General features: G+C 49.5%; 1 protein-coding gene across 1 annotated transcript in view; it reads left to right on the forward strand.

The window, feature by feature from the left end:
* The first annotated feature begins 517 nt into the window (after nt 1-517).
* Nucleotides 518-21,479, forward strand: part of DDX31 (DEAD-box helicase 31) — a 67,784-nt gene continuing 46,822 nt past the window's right edge. The window contains exons 1-13 of the mRNA XM_046023025.1: nt 518-748; nt 5,394-5,650; nt 5,756-5,831; nt 6,825-6,868; nt 8,044-8,114; nt 9,077-9,141; nt 14,115-14,159; nt 15,505-15,546; nt 16,536-16,600; nt 18,139-18,258; nt 18,365-18,471; nt 19,716-19,951; nt 20,555-20,731. Coding sequence (XP_045878981.1) covers nt 653-748; nt 5,394-5,650; nt 5,756-5,831; nt 6,825-6,868; nt 8,044-8,114; nt 9,077-9,141; nt 14,115-14,159; nt 15,505-15,546; nt 16,536-16,600; nt 18,139-18,258; nt 18,365-18,471; nt 19,716-19,951; nt 20,555-20,731 — 1,401 coding nt within the window. The 5' untranslated portion in view covers nt 518-652. The remainder of the gene's footprint in view (nt 749-5,393; nt 5,651-5,755; nt 5,832-6,824; nt 6,869-8,043; nt 8,115-9,076; nt 9,142-14,114; nt 14,160-15,504; nt 15,547-16,535; nt 16,601-18,138; nt 18,259-18,364; nt 18,472-19,715; nt 19,952-20,554; nt 20,732-21,479) is intronic.

Genomic DNA, 21,479 nt, shown 5'->3' on the forward strand with positions numbered 1-21,479 from the left:
CGCCGCCGCCACCGGGCCCCGGCGCCCTCCGCGGCCGCTTTCTCCCCTCAGGCCCCGAGCGCCGCCGAGCCAGGAAGGACCCCGCCGTTGCTAGGCGACCCAGCCCTGCCAGGTGGCCAAGGCGCTGCCTGTCTAGAAAACGCGCCTCCTCGGCGGGCGGGCCGGAGGAGCGGCCGGGGTGGGCGAGGGGAAGGGGGCCGCGAGGGCTCCCTCTCCGGGCGGCCGAGCCCCAGGCCCCTGTGGAGACCTCCCGGGCAAGTAAAATGCCGAGGCAGCGGTGGCCCGGCAGCAAACGAAGGAAACGCTGGCTAGGCGGCACACGGCCCCTTGTTTCTCAGAGGCACTCAGAGAGCTTCACCAGCATGAACTCCAGGGCTGGGTGTCATGTGGCATCGCCCGCCGAAGGGCGAGCCGCGAGGGACGCCGAGCGGAGCGGCCACCGCGTCCCGAGCCCCCGGCGCCGTGGCCCCTGAGCGCTTAGGGACCCGGAAGGGGCGCGGCCGCAGGAGCCGGCGGGGCAGCTAAGTGGGGTCCTCGCGCGCCGCCCACGTGGGGCCGAGGCGAGCCCCGGGCCGGGATCCGGAGGTCCTGCCGCGCCAGCGGGTGCCGGCGCCCGCCCGTGTCCGCCTCCGCCCGCGCCTCGCCCTGCGCCATGGCAGCCGCCGGCGGGCCGCTCCTCCACGTTGCGGAGTCCCCGGCCGGCGACCCCGGGACGCTCTCCGGACCCCGCCGGGCCCAGGCGAGGCGGGTGAGTTCTGATCCGGCTTCAGAGCCGTCCGCCGCCGCGGCCCGGCCCGCCGCACGACGCGAGCTGTCGCCTCGCCTCTGGGCAGGGTTCCGAGCCACCGAGCGAGTCACGGGGGAGGTGGGCTGTCTGGCAGCTTCTGGAGCAGTCGCTGAACGGCACGTGTCTGGGCTCGGAGCGCGGCCCCGCCGGGACGTTCTGGGCGGCCGCGGAGCGGGGCTGGAGGGGCGTCTGCCGGCTCGGGCTGCGGGTCGGAGGGCCCCGAAGGTCGCGAAGGGATGGGAGCTGATTGCCGCCCGAGTTAGGGGCTGCCGCAGGGTGTGCCAGCCCGGGCGCCGGCTAGCCACACCCCCTAACTTCTCTCGCCCCGGTGCCTCGATTGAAGGTCGTTCGGTTCAGGAACGGGGACCGGAGCCTAGAGACCGCCTCCGAGAGCTTTCAGAAGTGGCATAGATGCTCACCCACGTGCAGTGGGGAAGAACACGGAGCGCCCTGTAGCCCGCTCCCTGGGGAGGGGGAAGACGCTTTAAACGTCAACCGAGCCAGAGCTGGGAGCTGGTTTGATGGTTGACTTCCCGCCTGGAAGCGAGCGGGGCTGCAGGGCAGAACATCTGTTGTAGAATCCCGAGTTAGCACAGAGGCCAGGAACTATGCCACCTCGTGCGGGGGAAGGCGTGTTTTCTCCAGAAAGCAACAGGTAATCCCCGCGTGTTGAAGCTGATACTCCTCGAGGGCGTAGAAGGGTTGTCTTTGGTGACTTTTCGGTGATCATCAAGCTTTAGGATATAGAGGTTTGGGAGCAGGAGTTTCCAGCTAGGCAGTGGGGTCGCTGCTTCTCTAGGAGGAGGAAACGGAAGTACTGAAGAGCCTCTGGGAGCCTGGGATTTGGAGTAGCACAGACCTGGGGTTCAAGGCGCACCTTGCAACACGCTGGTCCTGTGAACTTGGGGAAGTTATTTCACCTCCCTGGACCTTACTTTTCCAATCTATAAAACGATGGTAAATTGCAGCGTAGACATAAAATTGTCCACCAAATAAAGAGTAGATGTAAACTGGTTTCTGTTTTATATGAAGTTATTGTGAGGAGTAAATAAAATACTCGAAGACTATATTTTCTGGCCCATAGAAGCACTTAATAAACGCCAACGGTAAGTAAAGTCGTATTGGTTCCATTCTGAGTAATGGAATCGCTGTGTCCAGGGGTTATTGGGGTGCTTTTCCTGTGGAGGTGCCTTGTAACCCAGGGGAAGCACTATTAACACCTCCTTGAGTGAGCTGAAGGGATAAAAACAGGATGTCTGGCTTTCTGATCACTTGAACCGCCATGTCAAAAGGATGAGTGTTAGTGAGATGCGGACGGGGGTCTGCATTGCCCTCGTCTTCATCTGCATGTTTTGTCTTGCGTGGGAATTTCAGGTATGCCAGGCTCATCTGCCAGGGGCCTGAATCTGGGGCGGAGAACTAATACACTGCATTTGGAAAGGCCTCGACAACTTAAGTGATGCTGTACATAACAGTATATAGTGTTTTCATTCTAAAAAAATTTTTGATTTTTCAGTATTTTTGATATTCAGAATTTTGATTATTCAGGTAATACAAGTTTATTGTAGAAAATAGGGAAATAAGGACATTAAAGGAAAAAAAAATCCCATAACTGCTATACTCAGAGGTAACTCTGGTTAACATTTCGGTGTATAGCCTTGCAGAAAGCAAACGGGAGATCAAGTTGCACATGCTGTTTTCTAACCAAGCAGGATACAGTTAATAAATAGTATTACAGCATGACCATCCGGAACCCTGGCTGTAGAATCAGGGCCTAAGTAAAGCCTGGATTCCCTCAGCGATCCTGGGACAAATTACCTCATATATCTGCCTCCGTGTTCTCATTTTAAAATGGGATGATACATTAGCTAATTCACATAAGTACTCAGCATATTTCCGGGGCTCTAGTGTATTTATTAATATCAGAGGCATAGTATTTAGACCTTTAGGGCTAGATGGGCCATAGAGGTCGTCTGCCAGACCCCACTTGTCTTACAGGTACAGGAACAGAGACTCAGAGGGAGGTAATTTGCTTAATGTTGCAGAACTGCCTTTTTAGAAGTTCAGGTATGTCCTTGCTCCTCTTTGCTCAGGTGCCACCTCATGAGGCATTTCTGTTTCCTGGCCTCCTTTCCCCTTGACGTAGGCCGCGGTGGCCTCCTTGTTTCGTGCTTTCATAATCCTTTGTACAGACCTCTTCTAAGTACAAACGTAGGTTTGGGTTTCTGGTTTTATACTTTTGTCTCTTCCAATAACCTGTGAGTTCCTCAAGGGCTTGTCTGGTTTTCAGCCTTGTATCATCAGAACCATGCTACTTGACAGCCGCTGAGTGGTCAGTTTTTTTAAAAATGAATGCGTTGTGGATGCTGGGACAGAAAAGCTAACAAGCAGTGGAATAGCGTCCACATTATGGGAAGGGATAATTCCATTGTTGTCATTCACCTTACAAGCGTTTATTGAGCACTTACTCTGGGCAGAATGGAGCCCATACAGGGGGTGCAGTGCCGCAGGACAGACTTGTCCATTTCCTCATAGAGTTTATAGTCTAATGGGGTTGACGGACACCATGTAACAAATTACATTTTATGCTTGTAATTGTAGTGAATGCTACAGCAAAGACAAAGGGTGCCTCTTAGAAGAGCCAAGAGTAGGAGCCCTGGCCTGACTAGGTGGAGAGAAGAGGTTAGGAAAGGTTCTTCTGAGGACCCAGTGAGTCTAGATCTAAAGGATGAGTTTGAGTTAGCCAGCCAAAGGGTGGCGGGGGGAGGGGGTGTTGCAGACGTGGGTATGGCAATAGCATGTGCAAAGGCCCTGAGGAAGGAAGAAGCATGGTGCTTTCTAGGAACTCAGGAAGACCAGGACGACTGAGGCACAGGACGAGGGCACTGAGATAGGCAGAGGCCAGCTTCTAGAGGGCTTTGTAGATCATATTACAGGTTTTTTATTTTAGCCTAAGAGCAGCGAGAGCCTATGAAATATTGTGCCTAATTCTGAATACTTGCTTTTAGAGAACAGGTGACGTGAGAATAGAAGGTGACTGGGATGAGAAAGGATTGAAAGCTGGTGTCCTATTGGGGCTACTAAGTCCAAAGAAGAAACAGGCAGTTAGATGATGCGTGAAGGAATGGGATGCATCAGACTAGCAGAGAGTTGATCAAGGTGGCGGATCTTGTCCAAGTGACAGAAACAGCTTCCTAACCCCTAGAATTTGGTGTCTCCAGCGATGGAGAACAGTAAGAGGAGATGTGTGGCCTACAGCAAGGCCACCTGTCGAGGAGCATGTAGTAGGAAGTCCGTGCCTGGTGGGAGTGCTCCGAAGAGTCTGTTGTCCCATAAATCAAGGAACGGCCACATGTTCCATCCGGCCTTGTAAATGATTCAGCAGACCTGGAACGTGACTTTATCTGTTTCTTTAATCTGAACATTCATAAACTTGGGACTTTGTAAGAATAGATTTGTAAGATGGAGTAGGTCAGTACTTCCTTTATTAATAGTAAATACTCAAAGGTGTATTTATTGAATTATTTAGATACAGGAGTTCTGTAGTTGTCAGGAACAAGCAAGTGTTGCTGTTGGTGGGTTGGCCTGAAGCTGTCAGCCATGGCCAAAGCAAGGTGATGTGTAAATGGAGTCTATCACTTCGAGCTAAGGGGCAAATAGCATTCCAGGAGAAACCAAAGTGCCAGAACAATAAGCCCTGGCTGCTCACGGGATGTTTTTTATTCATGTGGACACTGGAAGAGAAGGCCAAAGAAAATAAAATGTTTCTTCAAAGAAAATTGGATGTTTCTTCTCCTGGGAGAAGTTTGGACATCGTGCATGTAACCACATCCACGTTACAGAAATAAGCAACAGGCAAGAAAATGCCGAGTGTTGTAGCCGGTAATCGGTGATCAGATGGGGACCTGAAAGGCAAGGAGAGTTGGAAATAATCGTGGTAGAAGTGATGGATGGAGCAGAATTCTCATTTGGAATGGAAACGGCGAGTGGGAATCGTCTCCAAGCCATCTGAATCCGGGGAGCAGCGTGAGGGGGAGGATGACAGCGATCCAAGCACTCTGGGGTGAGCAGTAATGAAGGTTCCCGCTTCCTGGGCATGGGCAGGGCTGCAGCTTCCCATGTCTAGTCACCAACAGGCTTTGTTGGTGGAGAAAGAGGATGTGCTCCCCCCTCCCCTGTTCTTTTTGTGTAGGTGGACATCTAGAGATAAAGATTGACAGCGGGCACACTTGGCAAGGTGGGCTTCTCCTCCCTTAAAAGAGACTCACATTTGTTCACATTCAGCCCCACGAAGGGTTCTCCCTTCTTGATCCTCACCCTCATCTTGGTGGAGTTGATGGTGAAGATGGATGGTGAGGTCTAGTGGATGAATGAGCTGAGTGTTTGCGTTTCGATCTGTTTTATTTTGTTTTTTTCTTTTTGGGGAAAAAAAAAAAGGCTGAGTCAAAGAATCTGATTGCAGACCCTAAACTGTTGCTTGACATATGGGGCATAATGATCTCTGCAGGGAGAGATGCAATTCCGTGGGCAGTCAGGCTTCACTCCGAGGTCTGTCTTCATGGACTAATGCATCTCTTGTTGCTCTTGCCTTTTGGGGACAACGCAGCAAGCAGAGGCCATCAAAAGAAAACACCAAGCATCCGGGGACGCTCCCCCAGCGAAGCGGAGGGACAAGGCAGTGTTTCTCCTGGCCAAGAAAGCTGCTGCTAAAGAAACACAAAGGACTTTTAAGGGGAAGGCACAGAAAACATTTTCTCCAAGGAAACCTTTGGTCGGTGTGAGTGACGGAACCCGAGAACAGAGACTGTGCGTTAGGACTTCATCGTTATTTAAAAACAACCCTGAAATCCCAGAGCTCCACAGGTATGTTCAGGGGCAGGTGCGCTCAGGAACAGGAGGAGTTCGGTGTTTTCTGCCTTTTTCTCTCTCGACGGGAACTGATGCCTGGGTTCTGCTCATCGTTTGCAGACCTGTCGTAAAGCAGGTGCAAGAAGAGGTGTTCACTTCGGAAGCTTTCCAGGAACTGGACCTCCACCCACATTTAGTAAGTGTCTCTCGGTTTTTTTCAGTGGGGCTATTCCTTGGGAAGGTCTGTGAAATGACAGTTCTAGGGAAAAAAATCACAGGCTGGTTACTTTGCTCCAAGTTACCTGAGTGAAGTCAGATTGACAAGATGCTCTTCCAAGATAATCCCAGTGAGCTTAGTTTACTGTTCGCTGTCCTTACCTCCATCCCCACCCCCCTTCTAAAGAACTAAACACTTTCCTCACCTAATTCAAAGTAGGCCTGGGGCTCCACTTATGGGACTCTAGGACAAGCTCCTATTTAGTGGGTAGACGGGACGTGGAAGCTGATGTGGGTGACGGGGTCATAATGACCGTAGGAGGGGACTGAGCTGGCATCTTCATATCAAGGGTAGACTCTTGTTACAAAGAATCGAAGGAAGACGAGGCTGTTTTAACATACATTGTCTACAAACAAATGGGTGGGGGTTTTTTGCTTGTTTGTTTGGACTGTGAATGAACTTTCCGCTCTTATTTATGAGTAAGAGAAAAATGCATTAACGTTTAGGGAGTCTGGATTTCCTCTGTTCCTATGGTCACAGTTTACTTACCCCTTTAGGGTGGCTTACATAAGCCGTTTTCTTACCTACGGGTTTGAGCGAGGACATCGAGCAGGTTCATGCTGTGGCCATTTGGGGATGGATAACTCATGGGCACTGTCCTGTGCGTGATAGGATGTTCAGCAGCCCTCCGTGACTACTCACTTGATGCCAGTGGTGTCCCCTGACCCACTTGGGACAACAAAAATTTTTCCAGACATTGCTGCGTGCGCGTGTGTGTGTAGGGGCATGGAGTGGGGGATGGTGGGCAGGACCACCCCCAGGTGATACTCTCTGGTCGGAAGAACACGGGTGGGGGGAGCACGGCCATGGTTTTTATCCCAGTATCTTCTCCTTCTTTGCATCTTCATTTGCCTGACATACATTTGTGCCAAGAAGTCAGTAGTTAAAAATATTTTGTGTGTTCTCTTTTAGATTTCCACAATAAATACGGTCTTAAACATGACTAGTATGACCAGGTAAGGGTTCCAGGCCAGCCTTGCTTTTGTTAAGACTTGAATGTGTCTGACCAGCGAAACCGGAATTATCTGGGGAGCACTGAGCAAATTTGCGTCTTGGTGTTAGAGAACACTGCTGGATTGTTGCCCATGGAGGGCTTGAGACAGCACTCACCCACCCAGTTGCCCCACTTGTTAAATGGAGAGACTGAGTCCCCAACTACTTCTGTTCTCAGCTCTGATCCGGTCCGGAAGATGTCTGCATGGGATCCCGCTGGTGTCCTTGCCACACTGACAGTCATATGTCCACAATATCGAATTTGTCACGTCATTTTTTTAGTAGAAAGAACTAGAGGCAGCCAAAAAGAAAGGAGTAAATATTTGGTCGGGTATAATGGGATACAGAAAAAAAAAAATTATTTGAATGTTTAAGAGTGATGATTCCTGGAAAATAGAATAGTAACAGGTGAATAGTAACAGGTACAGAGAAGAGATGAACTTCCTTTTTGTGAGTGTGTATGCTTTATAGTCTAATTTTACTAACCATCACATTTAAGTCGTAGGTACAAATTAGTAAGGGTCTTGAAGACTAAAAGGAGAACCCCTCTTACCCATTTTTTTTTTGTTCAGTTTCATCGATCAAATTTAAATGAATTCTGTGCCCTTTTAGTTGTTTGTGTTTAAATACACGTGTGGACACACATCTTAGTGTGTTTGTGGTAGTCACACCTCGGTTTTTTTGGTGAAACTGGGAAGCAGCTGCGGGCTGTGTGCTTGGCCCGCACGCTTCCTTGTACTCTCTTGCTGGGAATCTTCCTGTCACGTCTTACTGGGTCCCAGCGCCTGCCATAGGAGGCGGGGGTAGGGGGCCGGGTATGCTCTCATGGTAGCTCGAGCTTGTCATCATGCCTGTGCCATTTTTCTTTTTAATCCGGTTGCTAGAGCGGCCAATCCTGGCTCGCCTCAGTATTTTCAGCTGAGTTCCAGCAACTGAACTGAGCTCTTATCCCTCCATTCGTCGAAAGTTTCTCAGCACCTTCGTTTGGATGTTTAGGTGACTCTTTTAAAGCAGCAGTTGGCAGACACAGCAAAGAATGGGGGCAGTTGTGGTTTGTGTGTCCTGCGTCTGTGCATGTAAACAGGGGAGGGTAAAATGTTACAGCTCAGCATGTGTTCTTTCTTTTGGGTGGCCCAAGTGTTCAGAAGCGAAGTATTCCGGCGTTGCTGGAAGGCAGAGATGCTCTGGTGAGATCACAGACGGGCTCAGGTCAGTCGCCACTTAACTTCTGACCCTTTTCCCTGATACCCGGGCCACACTCACACAGTAGGTTCCATAGTAAGGTGTCTGTCTGTGGCAGCTGTGGCTTTACTTTGTTGGGGGAAGGAAGGAGGCCATGCCTGCTCTGGAGGAGAGCCCTGAATTTGTTCCCCTCGTGAAAGGAAGGGGAGGTTGGTGGTGCTGCGATCGGGAGTGATCAGGAGGTGGCCAGCCTCTGTCAGGGCTGTGCCCAGTCCCACATCTGTGGCCCGAGCTGCCCTCCTCACTCCAGCAGGGCATGAGTATTCCCTTCTGATCCCAGAGCACAGTGCCGGTACGAGCCCACGCTGTTTGGGTGCCAGTTCTGCTCCAGCACAGAACACCGCTTTTGTGTGTTCCAGAATTTTCCATAGACTTGCTCTTCTGCCCTTCTTGTGCCCAGAATGGCAGGTCGGCTCTTCACCACGCCCCCCACCCCCAGCTCAGCCACCACTCAGGTGGGTGGGAACCCGGAGCTTTTGCCGTTCCTTGGCTTCTCCATGGTCTTCAGAGGCTGGCTCAGGGTTCAGGCCGTGTCCCAAGCACGTCGGCGCCGTGCAGGTCACTCCCGTAGCCGTGAAGCTCAGGTGCATGGTTAGGGGTGACTTTGAAGGAGTTTTCTAGCTTGGAGGGGTAGTCCTCAAGTCGAGCCTTTGTGTAACTTGTGAAATGTGTCATTGTCTCCCCTTGTTAGCTGGGTGAAGGGTTTTAGCTGCAGGTTTTGGGGAAGTACTGGATTTACAAACAAGATCGGGAGTTGTGGCAGACAGGCGAATTCCGCGCTCGCCTCTCTTGGATGTCGGATGTGCCCTTCCTCCGTCTCCAGGGTTTAGTGCTGTCCAGAGGTAGCAGAGCCCATTTTCTTCACTTCCTTTGCTTTTCCTACATCTTTAGAGTCTATGATTTTAATTGCTTTCGTACTTTTTTAAAAGGTAAAACTCTTGCCTACTGCATCCCTGTGGTCCAGTCTCTTCAAGCAATGAAATCAAAAATACAGGTGAGTATAGTGTTTTTCTGTTACTGTTCATAATGCATAAGCAACATCCAACTGAGCCGAAGTAGTGATACTGGGACCAAAAGAATCTGTTTCCATTTAGCAGTGGTTTTTTTTTTCTTTTTGACTCATTTATTATAGGAATACTTTGTGTCTGAGGGTTGTGTCCAGAGAAACTAGAAAAACTATACTTTGTAATCATCACGGCAGGTCTAATAGGAAACATTTGTAAACTACATGCTCCTTGTGTTGGACATTGTGCTGGATTCTTTGTCTGTGTTTATCTTCTTGAATCTGAAACCCCACGCCTCGGTCTGGTGAGTTACAGGTATTACTGTTAGCCCGAGTTTACAGAAAGAAACGGAGGCTTGGGGAGCAGCGGGGGAGTACTTGTCTTCAGTTGGGAAACATGGTTAGTTAGTGCCCGGGCCAGAGGGGCTGAAAGTGGGGTCCCCGGGTCCTGTAGGAGGCGCGTTAACCGCCAGGCTCCAGGGGCACAGGCACCCTCTCAAAACCCAGCCCGGAGTCCCACAGATACGTGCTGGTTATCCTCAGTGGCGAGGACGTGGTGAGATCTGAACTAGGAAGTCAGGTGCGTGCACAAGCAGGTGGGAGGAGCTCCTCGGTTACTTTTTCCCTCAGTCTGGGCAGACGGAATTAGGTGTGTGTCCGGCCCACCTGATACCGAGTGACAAGCAGGCAGTGGTAGCATTGGGTTATAGCCCACAGGTTAAAACCAGCACCCGTGAGTACAGACGGATAGAAACAAATTATTGAGGGAATAGATAAATCGACGGGAAAAGGAGAAGCGGGTCTCACAGTATCGCAGGAGAGCAGCAGCATCGGCCAGTGCCTTAGCGACACAGTGTCACACGTCACAGACGCCAAAATGAGGGGTGAATGTCTGATGAAAAATGGGATATTTACCTAGTCTCAAAAGATCTCCCTATAAAATACCTCTTAACCTCAAAGGGACAAACAGTCACTTCACGCTGGGGAAGCCTGGCTGCCACCGCCTTACCCAGGCAACCAGCAGTGCCCAGTGCCGGGACGTGTCCGCCTGCGCGTCTCCGGAGGTCACAGCCCCACTTGTGTGGTTTTCCTGCCCCTCACGCATCACCCGGATTTAATCCTGAACAAATATCAGACAAACAGAAATCCAGACACCTATAAAGTGACAGGCTGCTAGTGTTCCAAAGCATTCTGGTCAGCAAAAAGAGAAATGCTGAAGAACTACCCTCGGTTAAAAGAGACGAAGGAGACATGACGGTTCAGTGCAACACGTGGTCCTGCAGTGGGTCCTGGTGGGGAGAGGACGCGGAGAGGTCAGTCAGTGAAGTCGGGATACGGGATACGGGCTGCGGGTTAATTCGGTCTCACGTCAGTGCTGAGTCCCTGCTTTTGATCGTCGTACTGGGATGTTGAGACTTGAGAACCGTATGAGGAAGCTGGGAGAAGGTATGAGAGAGTTCTTTGCGCTGTTGGTGTAGTTTTTTGAAAGCCTTAATGTATTTCAAAATGAGTTTTTAAATTTTACTTCAGCTTTATTTAAACAATTTTAAATCAATAAAACGAAATCCCACACAACATCCAAGTGGTGGGACCTTACATAGACATGAAAAGTGGTTTCTCTTTGTGAACTTGACGAGTGTTCTTGCACGTTGAAATGAAAAAGGCAGGGTACAAAGCAGTATGTACAGGATGATGTGATTTCATGAATAATACCCTGCGTGTGTGCATAAAAAGACCGGGAAGAAGCTGTTCATACTGGTTTCCTCTGAGGTGGATAAATGAGGAATTTATTTCCTGCAGGTGACTGATTTTTTTCTTCCCATTGGGCACTCTTCAGTGTGATAATCTTATAAAGGACTTAGTATGGGACTTGTACCTAGCTAGAGAAGGAGAGAGGCCGAGTGTTGCCATAATGTAGGAAAGTCTCATCCATTTATAAATTCTAGGAGCGTTTCTTACTAGCCATGGGTTTTGGGGTTTTTTTTTTTGTTTTGCTTTGTTTTTTGTTTTGTTTTTTATAAGGTTGGCGAGTTGGGGAATCCTTGAGCTGGCGTGGGTCCTGTAGTTTCAGCGCAGCAGTCTCATTTCATAAGTTGGTGACCTGAGGGCAGGAGAGATTGGATTATGTACCTAAGGGTGACTGTGCGGTGGGCAGCTCTGCTCAAAGCCCGGGTCTGAGTGTGTCTTTAGGCCAAGCATTTCATCCCTCTGTGCGTCAGTGACTTCACGTGCGGCGCGTGGCTCCCAGGGTCGCCGTGAGGCTCCTGAGCTCACGCACGCGGAGGGCGGAGAGCCGGTCGGTAGCCGGCTTCTGCAACAGCACGTGCTCACGCGGCATCGGCCATCACTCTCCACGGCAGGCCGTGTGGCTCGTTTGAAAGGCAACGATTTGATTTGCTTATTATCTAAAAGCGTTCACCAGCGTGTCGTCGTTTTTATTCATTCCATATGTTTTAGCATCCACAGCAGTTCATTCCATTAAAGATTGAAATATTCTGTAAAAGAGTTCTCTTAAGTCCAAATTTAATTCATTTATTTCAAGGAATATTCAGTAGAGACCCTTGGAGTGCATCGTAAAATGATTTGACCTGTGAAAAACCTATCTGGAGGGAGCAGCGAACTCAAGGCACCCAGCAGAGTCGTAAATTACTTTGGTGACGGGATGAGAACGGATTGCTTTCCTGCGTTTTCATTCTTCCAGTGATGTGGGCTCTGATTTTTTTAACAGCACATCCGTCCTTCTTTACTCACTTCTGCCCTGCGAGGAATTGATTTTTCTTTCTTCTTCTCTGTGTAGTAACACCTTTTGAAATGTCAGAATCTCCTAACGTCACAGCGCGGCACGCTGATAACTGTTGTACTAACATGTTTACTGTTCTTCCCTGGGCCCCGCAGACTTAATGTCGAGCACAGACGGCTCTAGTTCGAATTCCAAATCCTTTTCTCCGTACGGGTAAATGTTGCCTATGCAAAACATAAAGACCATGCTTGTAATTGAATCGGCTCGAAACCTGCACTTAGCTTCTGCGCTAACGTCGTTTTGATTAATTCCTAAGTGTCTGTGAGCACTCAAGAGATGCAAGACACCACTGACAGAGGCCTTCACCGGCTTACTTTTTGTTTTCTTATTATTATCTTTGTTATTATTTTTTAGATACAATGTACACGTTAAAAAAAGTACCAGACAATACACGGTGGGAAGTAAGTCTCACACTTCCTCTCCCCAGTGGCAGGGCACTGCTCTTTCAGGCGGGAGGGTCTCCCACCAGTTGGGTGGTCCTCCCAGGGCTCATCTCCGCAGAAGGAGCGAGTGTGAGCATGTGGATTTCCTTTCCCACTTTCCTTGGAGCTTCTGTGTGTGTGGTTTGATGCACACGTGGTTGCGTGCTGTGCCTGGAGTTTGGAACCTTGCTTTTGTTCACTTAGTGTGTTGAGGGGTAGTGTCTTAGTGCCCCGCCCATCTGCCTTACTTTTGTAATGGGCCCTAGTATCCCGATGCCTGTCGCCTCCGCAACGGTCGCTCGGAACTTACGTTATGTCAGTGTTTCGCTACAAACAAGGCTGGTCTACATACTTTCCAGTCTGTAAGATATCTTACTTTTTTATGCATGCTTACGGGGGCATCCTTTAGAGAAACCCCTGGAAGTGGGAGTGGCATGTTTACTTAGTAGATAAACACAGTTGAACGGGCAGTGGGCGAAGGCAAGGTACGCGCCCCACAGCAGGGCGCCCAGGAGCTCCTCGCCCACGCCCTGGAGACGCTACTCTCTGTGCTGGTTTTCCTGCTCCTGGTTTCTATTTCAGTTGTTGTGGTCTTTTTTATTTTTATTTTTTATTTGAATCACAGACCTTTGTCAGCCAAGAGAATTGGCCCTTTCTCTTACAAGTGGCATGTTTTCCCCTCATTTTGTCATTTTAGTACCTGATTTTGTTTAGGTATTATTTTTCCATTCTGAAGTTAAAATTTTTTACGTAATAGGATTTATTAATGTTTTCTTTGATAGTTTCTGAGTTTTGCGTCATCTGTAAAAAGGCCGACTTGATTCCAACTTGACTTTGCTGACTTTGTTCTTGAAGTCTGAGGAATTTGTCTTTCCACCGCCATGCAAGGTGCAGCTCCCTTCCTCCAGTTCTGTGTGAACTGGATTCTGCGCTGGACTGTTTGCTGTTGTGATCTCAATTTTTATTCCAGTCAATTTTTTAAATTAGAGTAGTCTTAAATTGTTTTAACATCTGATGTTTTTCAAATGTATTTTGGTTATTCTTGCACATTTATTTTTCATGGGAACTTTTTAATCAGCTTGTCTGGTTGTATTATTTGACATAAGTTGTGTGCACATGTGCGTACTTGTGGCAGTTTTGTTAGGTTTATATCGCAGTTGTGGGTTGACTTTGAATTTGCTTGTTTCCAATATGGCGCCCTCTTATCCAAGAATAGGATACATATTCCCGTTTATTCAGATTTTATTTTATGCTCCTCAGAAGTGTTTTAAAATGTGTGTCATGTAGATTTTGTACATTTTTTGTCAAGCTTGTTGTTGCTGCTCTGGTGTGTTTTTTCCCCCCTTCCATTGTATTTTGTAACTTTTGTGTCAGGCTATAGATTTGTGTACTATTAATTTTACATTAAGCCGCTCAACTAAGTTGTCTTCTTTGTGGTAGATTTTCAATTGATTCTTTTCAGGTTTTTGTTTTAGGCTAAAATGTCATCTGCTAACAATGACGGGTGTACCTCCTGCTTTCCGAATTTATATGTATTTCTTTCTCTTGTCTGATTGCATGGGCCGGAACCTTTAGAACAAGGTTGCATAATAATAGGATACTAGGGTAGTGGGCATCGTAGTCCCCTCCTTAATGAGACTGCTGCTGACATGTGCAAGGGGCCACCCTCAAGTTCTGTCCACCTGGAGTCCTGTGACCTTCGTCCATCCACTCATGGCATTTCTTTCCCTCTGTATTGATAGCGCAGCGATGGTCCCTATGCCCTGATTCTGGTGCCGACAAGAGAGGTAAGCTGTCCCACCTTCGGGTAGGGTTTTAAGCAGGTACTTTCCTTTTGGAAGTAAGATCCTTTTGAATTTAAAAGTGGGTTTTTTCCATTTTTTCTCCCTGCTGCATCCTTACCTTTGCCTGGGACCATCCTTTTGATTCCCATCAAGGAGAAAAATTCAAGTACTCTTTGAAAATCATAAGCTGAGTATGGAAAAGCATTTCCCTATTGTCTAAAAACTAATGACACTATAAATTTCTGTACTTTTAAATGGAATTAAAATAATTACATTTTCTACTTTTTTGGTTTGTTTTACAACTTAATTAAAAATTAGAGCCGTTGGCCCTAAAATAGGCTTTTTTTTTTTTAAGAGGCTGCTGTACCAAAGATTTCACTTGTTCTTCAAAGTTTAGCTTCTTCACGTTTTTCTTCTTTCTTGGTGGAAATCTCTCCCATCTGATCTATTTTATTGGCCTAGAGAGGCGAGTTTAGATTAGGGTATTTGTTTTCTATATCAAATGCTGATTACTTCCTTGCAGAGAACAGACCGTGAAGATGGAGGGTTCTACTTAGCCTGTCCTACAGCCTGCATGCCCTATCTTGGCTCAGGCCTGTGAAGGAGCAGGCATGAAGCTATTTAAATTTTTACAGCCGCAAACTTGTACTTCCCTAGGATGCACCGTGAATACTAAGCATGCGGCAACTGTATACAGACCCCTGGATAAAGGGATTATGTTGAGGCTTCTCGATGGCTGTTAGTGGTTATAACCTACATTAATTTTCACCTCCTCTAGTTTCCACTGGGATTGTTTGATTTTGTTCCTTTAATAAACTTGGGGCGTGACCACCTCTCAGTGCCCTGTTTGGCATATTTGAAGGGTACCTCATACCACCTTTAAAGGCGTGTGCCCAGAGGCTAGCCTGTTGAGCACTGTTCCAGGTGATTCCCTCCTGCATGTTCTGTTCTCCTTTCCCGAAGGGAGGCACATTCAGGGTGATGCTGTTTCGCTTCTCCATCCATGTGCACTGTAGACTTGGGCTTCTCTGTGTGGCACTCTGGGAATTTGAGCCAGCAGAGGGAGCACAAGACGCTAGTTTTGTACATGTCCAAGGAGTGGACGCAGTCTCTCTGTCCGCAGTCTCCAAACTGACAAGTTCCAGAAGGAATGTAAAAATAAGGTTTTCCGTTCTGAGTAGATGCTTTGTATCCAATTTTGTTTTTCATAAATCTTATCTCAAGGTCCGAAGTGGAATCCTAATCACTTTACGTTGTCTAAAGGTTTTAAAAAGTTGGAGGTGGGGGGCGGTGTGGATGGGAGGAGGGACAACCTTGTTTATTATCTGTAACTTTTCACTCTTTACAGCTGGCTCTGCAAAGCTTTGACACTGTCCAGAAACTGCTTAAGGTAAGGTGAGCCAGGAGTTCAGTTTTATCTTTGTTTTCCTTTTTGAGAAAAGAGAAATCTACCAGTCTTATCTTTATTTTCAAAAAGCAAGAAATTATTTCAGGTTTTCTGGATTCCCTGGGTCTCTCTGCTCTGCCCAGGTATAATTTGTAGGATTTTACTTATCTAGACTTTACTAACTGCCAGCTTCTAGCTGAGATGACAAGTGTTTCCTGGCACTTACTATGCCATAGTTTGCTCCCCGTGGTCCTTGGCAAGCCACATGTGGAGACTCACAGGGACAACCACGAAGGGATCGCATGGAAAGCTAAAGGACTTAAGAAAGAAGAGAGAGGGCTTCAGAGCCAAGGCCTGCCAGCCTACTAAACTGATCCAGAATTGAGCTGTCCTTTCTTTTGTCTAGGGTGGGGAATAAGGAAGGTTTATGCTTGGGTTTTATTGTACCCAGAAAGGAAGAAGAGGCAGTAGACTTAGTGAAATGTGTTTTCAACTCAGGCTCCATGGGGAAAGGCAGAGAAGCTACTGGAATCATTTAGAAAGCGCCCGTTTCTCTTGCTGTCCTCGAAGCTAGTTATAGAGCCGTAATTTAAATGAATACTGCTGGTATCTATCCATGGCAGAGGCGAGGCCTAGGAATTGTGTCTGCACAGTCATACCTCCTACAATGAGAAGCCCGGGTCTCTCTCCCAGCTTCTCTAAGGAAAGAGAATTTGGAATCAGTCTCTGTATCTTCAGTAAAGGGGGCTTTAATGGGGCACCTGGGTGGCTCAGTTGGTTGTGTGTCTGCCTTCGGCTCAGGTTGTGATCCCAGGGTTCTGGGATGGAGTCCCACCTGAGGTTCCCTCGTCCATAGGGAGCCTGCTTCTCTCCCTCTCCCTCTACCATTCACTGCCCCCCCACTTTGTGCTTTCTGGCTCTCTCTCTCTCTCTATCAAATAAAATCTTTAAGGAGGGCTTTGCAGTGATTTTTGTCTGCTATCTTTCCATAGCCATTTACCTGGATTGTGCCTGGAGTGTTGATGGGAGGAGAGAGAAGGAAATCAGAAAAGGCCAGGTATGGATGGGGACCCTTGTTTGTTACTCGTTCCTGTTTGGATCTGTCTGTTCTGCCTTCCTAGTCACTGGGATTTGGTCCTTCTAACCCTGGAGAGAGCCTTATCTCAAACTGTGCTTCCTCGTCCCCGAGCGCAGGGACTGGTTGAGGCAGCAGGGAGTGGTCACCTCCTGACGGTGTTGTCCTGACAAATACTGATGAACCTACAAGGGTTTGCCTTCTGATGTGGCTGGTAGCGATGCTCACTATCCTCTCAAGTTCTGTCCAGCCCCCTGGCACCCCTGAGTCCCCCTGGTTTCATGTCCACCCCCTTGGCGGTTCTCTTTTGTCTAATTGGGAGTTTAGGGTCTTGTTTGGCTTCACAAAAACAAGGTCATAAATTTACATAATGCTCTACACTTTGCTTCTTATATCTAAAACACTGGTTCGGAATTCTGTATTGGAAGTGGTATCGGGGGTCAGGACAAAATGTTGCAACAGTTAAATTCGTCTGTATTCTTTGTGAAACGTCTTTATCGTGTCGTATCTTAGTGCTCGGTAGTAACCCCGGTCACATGTGTGCAGTTTGTAATTGAGGAGTAAATACTGAACTTGAAACCTAAAGGTATTGGTTAGGTTTGATTCAGCCATAAATAACAACAAAACAAACAGCAGTGGCACAAACATGTGGCCGTTTTCTTTTTCTTCACATTTAAGAAGCCTGCAGTAGCCCATCCCAGGCTGGCATGGTGCTCTGGGATCAGGATCTAAGTTGCGTCTATCTTTTTGTGCTGCTAAGTGAAGCTTCCATTTTTAAGGGTACTCCATAGTCTTAGGGTTGCTAGAGCTCCAGCCATCACATCTTGTTCCCTGCCAGCAGAAACAAAGATAATCATATGTCCTTCCTCCAAAGATACTTGTGGTCTTTGTCCTCCTGTCCCATGCTTGAATGTAGGCGCACAACCATATTTAACTTCAGAAGAGGCTGGAAATATACTCAGCTAAAAATCGGAAGCTTTTATTGCTGTGGAAATACGGGATAAAGATGTTTGGGAGTAAGAAATTAGATTTTTTCTCCCTAGTCGACAGAACAAAGCTGGGCCCTGTTGTGTGGAGGTTACAGAAAAGATTCAGTGTAAGTAAACAGTCTAGCCGTTGGATCACATTTGTGTGGGATAACTCATTAGGTCCCTGGCACAGAAACCTTCAAGAATAGGCTTAGATGATCATCGATCTGGACTGTTCTAGAACGAAAGGATGCATGGATCAGATAAAGGGCATTGATTTATGTAGTACAGATTCCTTTCAAATACAAGGTTTTATGAATTTAATATAATTTTGGATCTTAATAATTACATTCTATACCAGAGAAACTGTGGAGGAAAATGAAAACTCAGCTCTGTCTTTGTACCCCCCCGACATCGTGTTTGTCCTGGCTTCACTCTGTGCACGTTGGTACTAGACATGAATCTGTCTCCCGTGCCTGTTTGCGGTGTTTTCTGTTGATATAGCTGGCCCCATGTGATTTACTTTCTTTCGTGATACATCATTTTAAACAGACTCCGCAAAGGAATAAATATCCTTATCTCGACTCCTGGGCGGCTGGTGGATCATATCAAATCCACGAAGAACATTCATTTTCGTCGGATACGGTGGCTGATTTTGGATGAAGCAGACAGGTGAGCCTCACCCAGGAGCATGAAAAGTGGGGGAGAGAGCTGTTTCTGCTGGCTCGTTGCAGTCTTTACTTCACATGCGGAGTAAAATTCCCTCTCGAAACTGCAGAATCCTGGATTTGGGTTTTGAAAAGGACATCACGGTGATACTCAACGCTGTAAATGCCGAGTGCCAGAAACGACAGAACGTCTTACTGTCGGCGACACTCACAGAAGGTGAGTTGAAAAGGAGTGCTCCTTGCTCTTAACCCGGAGGGAGGACGTAGATGTAACAGGCGTCATTTGTCCGCGGTGGTTCTGGACGCTGGGGACAGAGGCTGGAGAGGGAGGTGTCCCTAAGGCACTGCCTTTTCGGACTCCTGCCCTGCCCTCCTCCTCTAGTCTCGTCAGGCCCTCCCGTGCTCCCTGGGCTGCGGGAGGGAGGGCAGGGCAGAGCCAGAGCCACCTCCATTAGGAGAGTGCTCCCCGAGCTCATGGCAGGGCGAGAGGAGGAGAACGGGCTGACTCCCGTCCGTCCAGAGGTGTCATGAGGGGTTTTTGTGGGTGTTACCAGCCTACCTTCCTCTTAAAGAGTACTGACCCTTAAACAGAGACTTCAGGTTCATTTCTGTCTTTCCATCTTCACGAGATGGACATCTCAAGCTCTTCTTCATAGATGGGGCACTGGGGCTTGGCAGAGTTACCCTCTCAAAACAACCCAGCCCGTGTGCTCTCAGGGCTGGTTCCCTTGTTTTACTGGCCTTATGACAGTGTGTACACACCAGTTCTCCAAATATATCCTAAGTCACGTTGATTGTGAGAGATAATCCATGATTCTGTGCTCAGAAGTTGGGGGAATGCCATGCGTTTCCTCGTGCTCTTAGATACTCCTCGTGTGGGGGTGCCTGGGTGGCTCAGTCGTTAGGCCTTTGCCTTCGGCTCGGGTCATGATTCCAGAGTCTTGGGACTGAGCCCCACATCGGGCTCCCTGCTCAGCAGGAGGCCTGCTTCTACCTCTCCCACTCTCCCTGCTTGTGATCCCTCTCTTTCTGTCTCTCCATGTCAAATAAATAAAATCTTGAGGGAAAAAAAAAGAAAGAAAGAAGGAAATTCCTGGTGTGTGTCAATACAATAAAGGTTCTGAGAAGGCCTGTAAACCTATAAAACCCATGACAGAATCCTGTGACACCCTTTTATCAGTACATAGAACCATAGAAACCTTTGAGGGGGTTGGGGGTGAGAAGAGACCGCTATTAGTGACCCTTTCAGTGGTCTTGCCCAGGTCAGAGCTGAGAAACGCTGGTGTGCAATCATTGGGCCTCCCCCACCAGATCGAGCGCAGGGCAGGCCTCTGCGGCCCTGGTGTTCCCATAAGGAGCCTCTTCATCAGCCTGGACGTGTGGTGTGGGGGCTTGTATGTACGAGACTGGTCTCACAGTGTGTTCCCGTCACCGGTTTTTGCCTCTCACTTTTGCTCCAAGGTGTGACCCGGCTGGCCGATATCAGCTTGCTCAATCCGGTCAGGATTTCTGTCCTGGATGAACACCGCGGCCAGTCTGGCCCACAGGGCGGAGCAGTTGCGGAGGCCTCCCCTCTCCCAGCTGGCAGCGAGCCCGACAGCTTTGCGATCCCGGAAAGTCTCCAGCAGCACGTGGCCCTGGTTCCCAGCAAACTGAGGCTCGTCTCCCTGGCGGCCTTCATCCTGCAGAAGTGCACGGTGAGCCCGCACCCGGGGCCCACGCGGGAGGCCCGGCGCAGCCGAGGGAGGAAGGTCGCGTCTTCCGTGTCAGGTGCTGACGCCGCAAACACAGGGGCCCTCCCGGACACACACGCAGACCTTGCCAGTCAGTGCTTCCGGGCTTGTGGTAAAGAACCAGAGGTCAGGGCCAGCGGCCATGCGCAACACGAAGTCTCCCCGAATCCTCTTCCGGGCCCGAGAACAGGAGCATCACAGGCGGCGGAAACACGCTGAATGTGGGCAGACAGAGTCTTGTGCTCGTGGCTCCGGAGGACTGCGGTATTTCTGTGCTTACGAGATCTGGTGCCGCCGTGGAGGAGCGGGTGCAGGGGCTGGAGGGCGAGCCCTGGCGGGGCGCAGGCAGCCTCCCGCGTGTCTGTCTCAGGTTCGGGAAAGCCGGTCGCAGTTACAGCCCTGCCGTCTTCCTCTCATCTCCGCTCCGTAGCATGTTGTATCGGGGCTATTTTTGTGGAATAATTCAAAGCTGCCCGTCACCGCGTTTCCAGCTCGGGGCCGGCAGGACTCATTTTCGTGTCTGGCCTCAACGACCGGTGGTGGTTCTCCCCCTCTGTCCCGGTGTAGTGTGAAGAAGCCCAGAAGATGATGGTCTTTTTCTCGAGTTGGGAGCTCGTCGACTTCCACTACCACCTCTTCCTGCGCACCCTGCCGAGCCGCCTCGGGGCCCCGGCGTCCGGGCAGCCGCCATCTGCGTCCACGCCGTTAAAATTCCTGCGGCTGCACGGCAACTTGGAGCAGGAGGTGAGCCCCGCGCGGGCCGGGAGCGGAGGCGGGAGCCCACCCGAGGCCCAGGGGCGGGAGCGTGTCCTTCAGGGTCGGCGCCGCCCTCCCTCTGGGACCTCACCGGGCCGGGTGGGGACGCGCCTCAGGTGGGCGAGCCGCTGGCCCTGGAAACAGCCCCCACGGCTGTGCGGGCCGGGCAGGGGCGTCCATTGTTCCCGTGTGCTCGTGCTCCGGGAGCTGCCCTCTTCCACCTGAGAGAGCTCACGGGCCTGTCTTGGCCCGAGTCTGCCTCAACCAGCTGTTAAGGCAACAGAGTACCACTAAGTAGCTGGCACGGGGGAAGGGTTTTGCCTTTTTAGTACCCAGTGTGTAATTAGGGCTTGATGTCTTCAAATTAAGAGCATTAATGGAGCTAAACTGTGGCTCCCATATGGTACTGCTGAGCGCGACTGCTGTCATTGTCAACAAGATACAGCGCTCTCGCTCTTAACACCTTGGTCGGGAGAGGGGCTTCAGGGTCTCCGTTCTGTCTCGGCTCGGAGTGATACTGTCGCTCAGGAGGAAGAGGAGAGCGGCTCCCCGATTTTAGGTTCTGGGCTGCGAGGCCCGCGTTCCGTTGAGGCGGTCGGCAGAGAGCAGACTGAGGGGGGCACGCTGGCGTGGAAGGGGGACGAGCGGGCCCTGCGAGGAGTAGCCGTCTTGTCCTAGACGGAGGTGACCAGGCGCCCAGAGAGGGAGAGCCGGCCAGGAGTCAGAGCGAGACTTG

This window comes from Meles meles, chromosome 11, assembly GCF_922984935.1.
Source record: "Meles meles chromosome 11, mMelMel3.1 paternal haplotype, whole genome shotgun sequence".
In the NCBI taxonomy this organism is placed as follows: Eukaryota; Metazoa; Chordata; class Mammalia; order Carnivora; family Mustelidae; genus Meles; species Meles meles.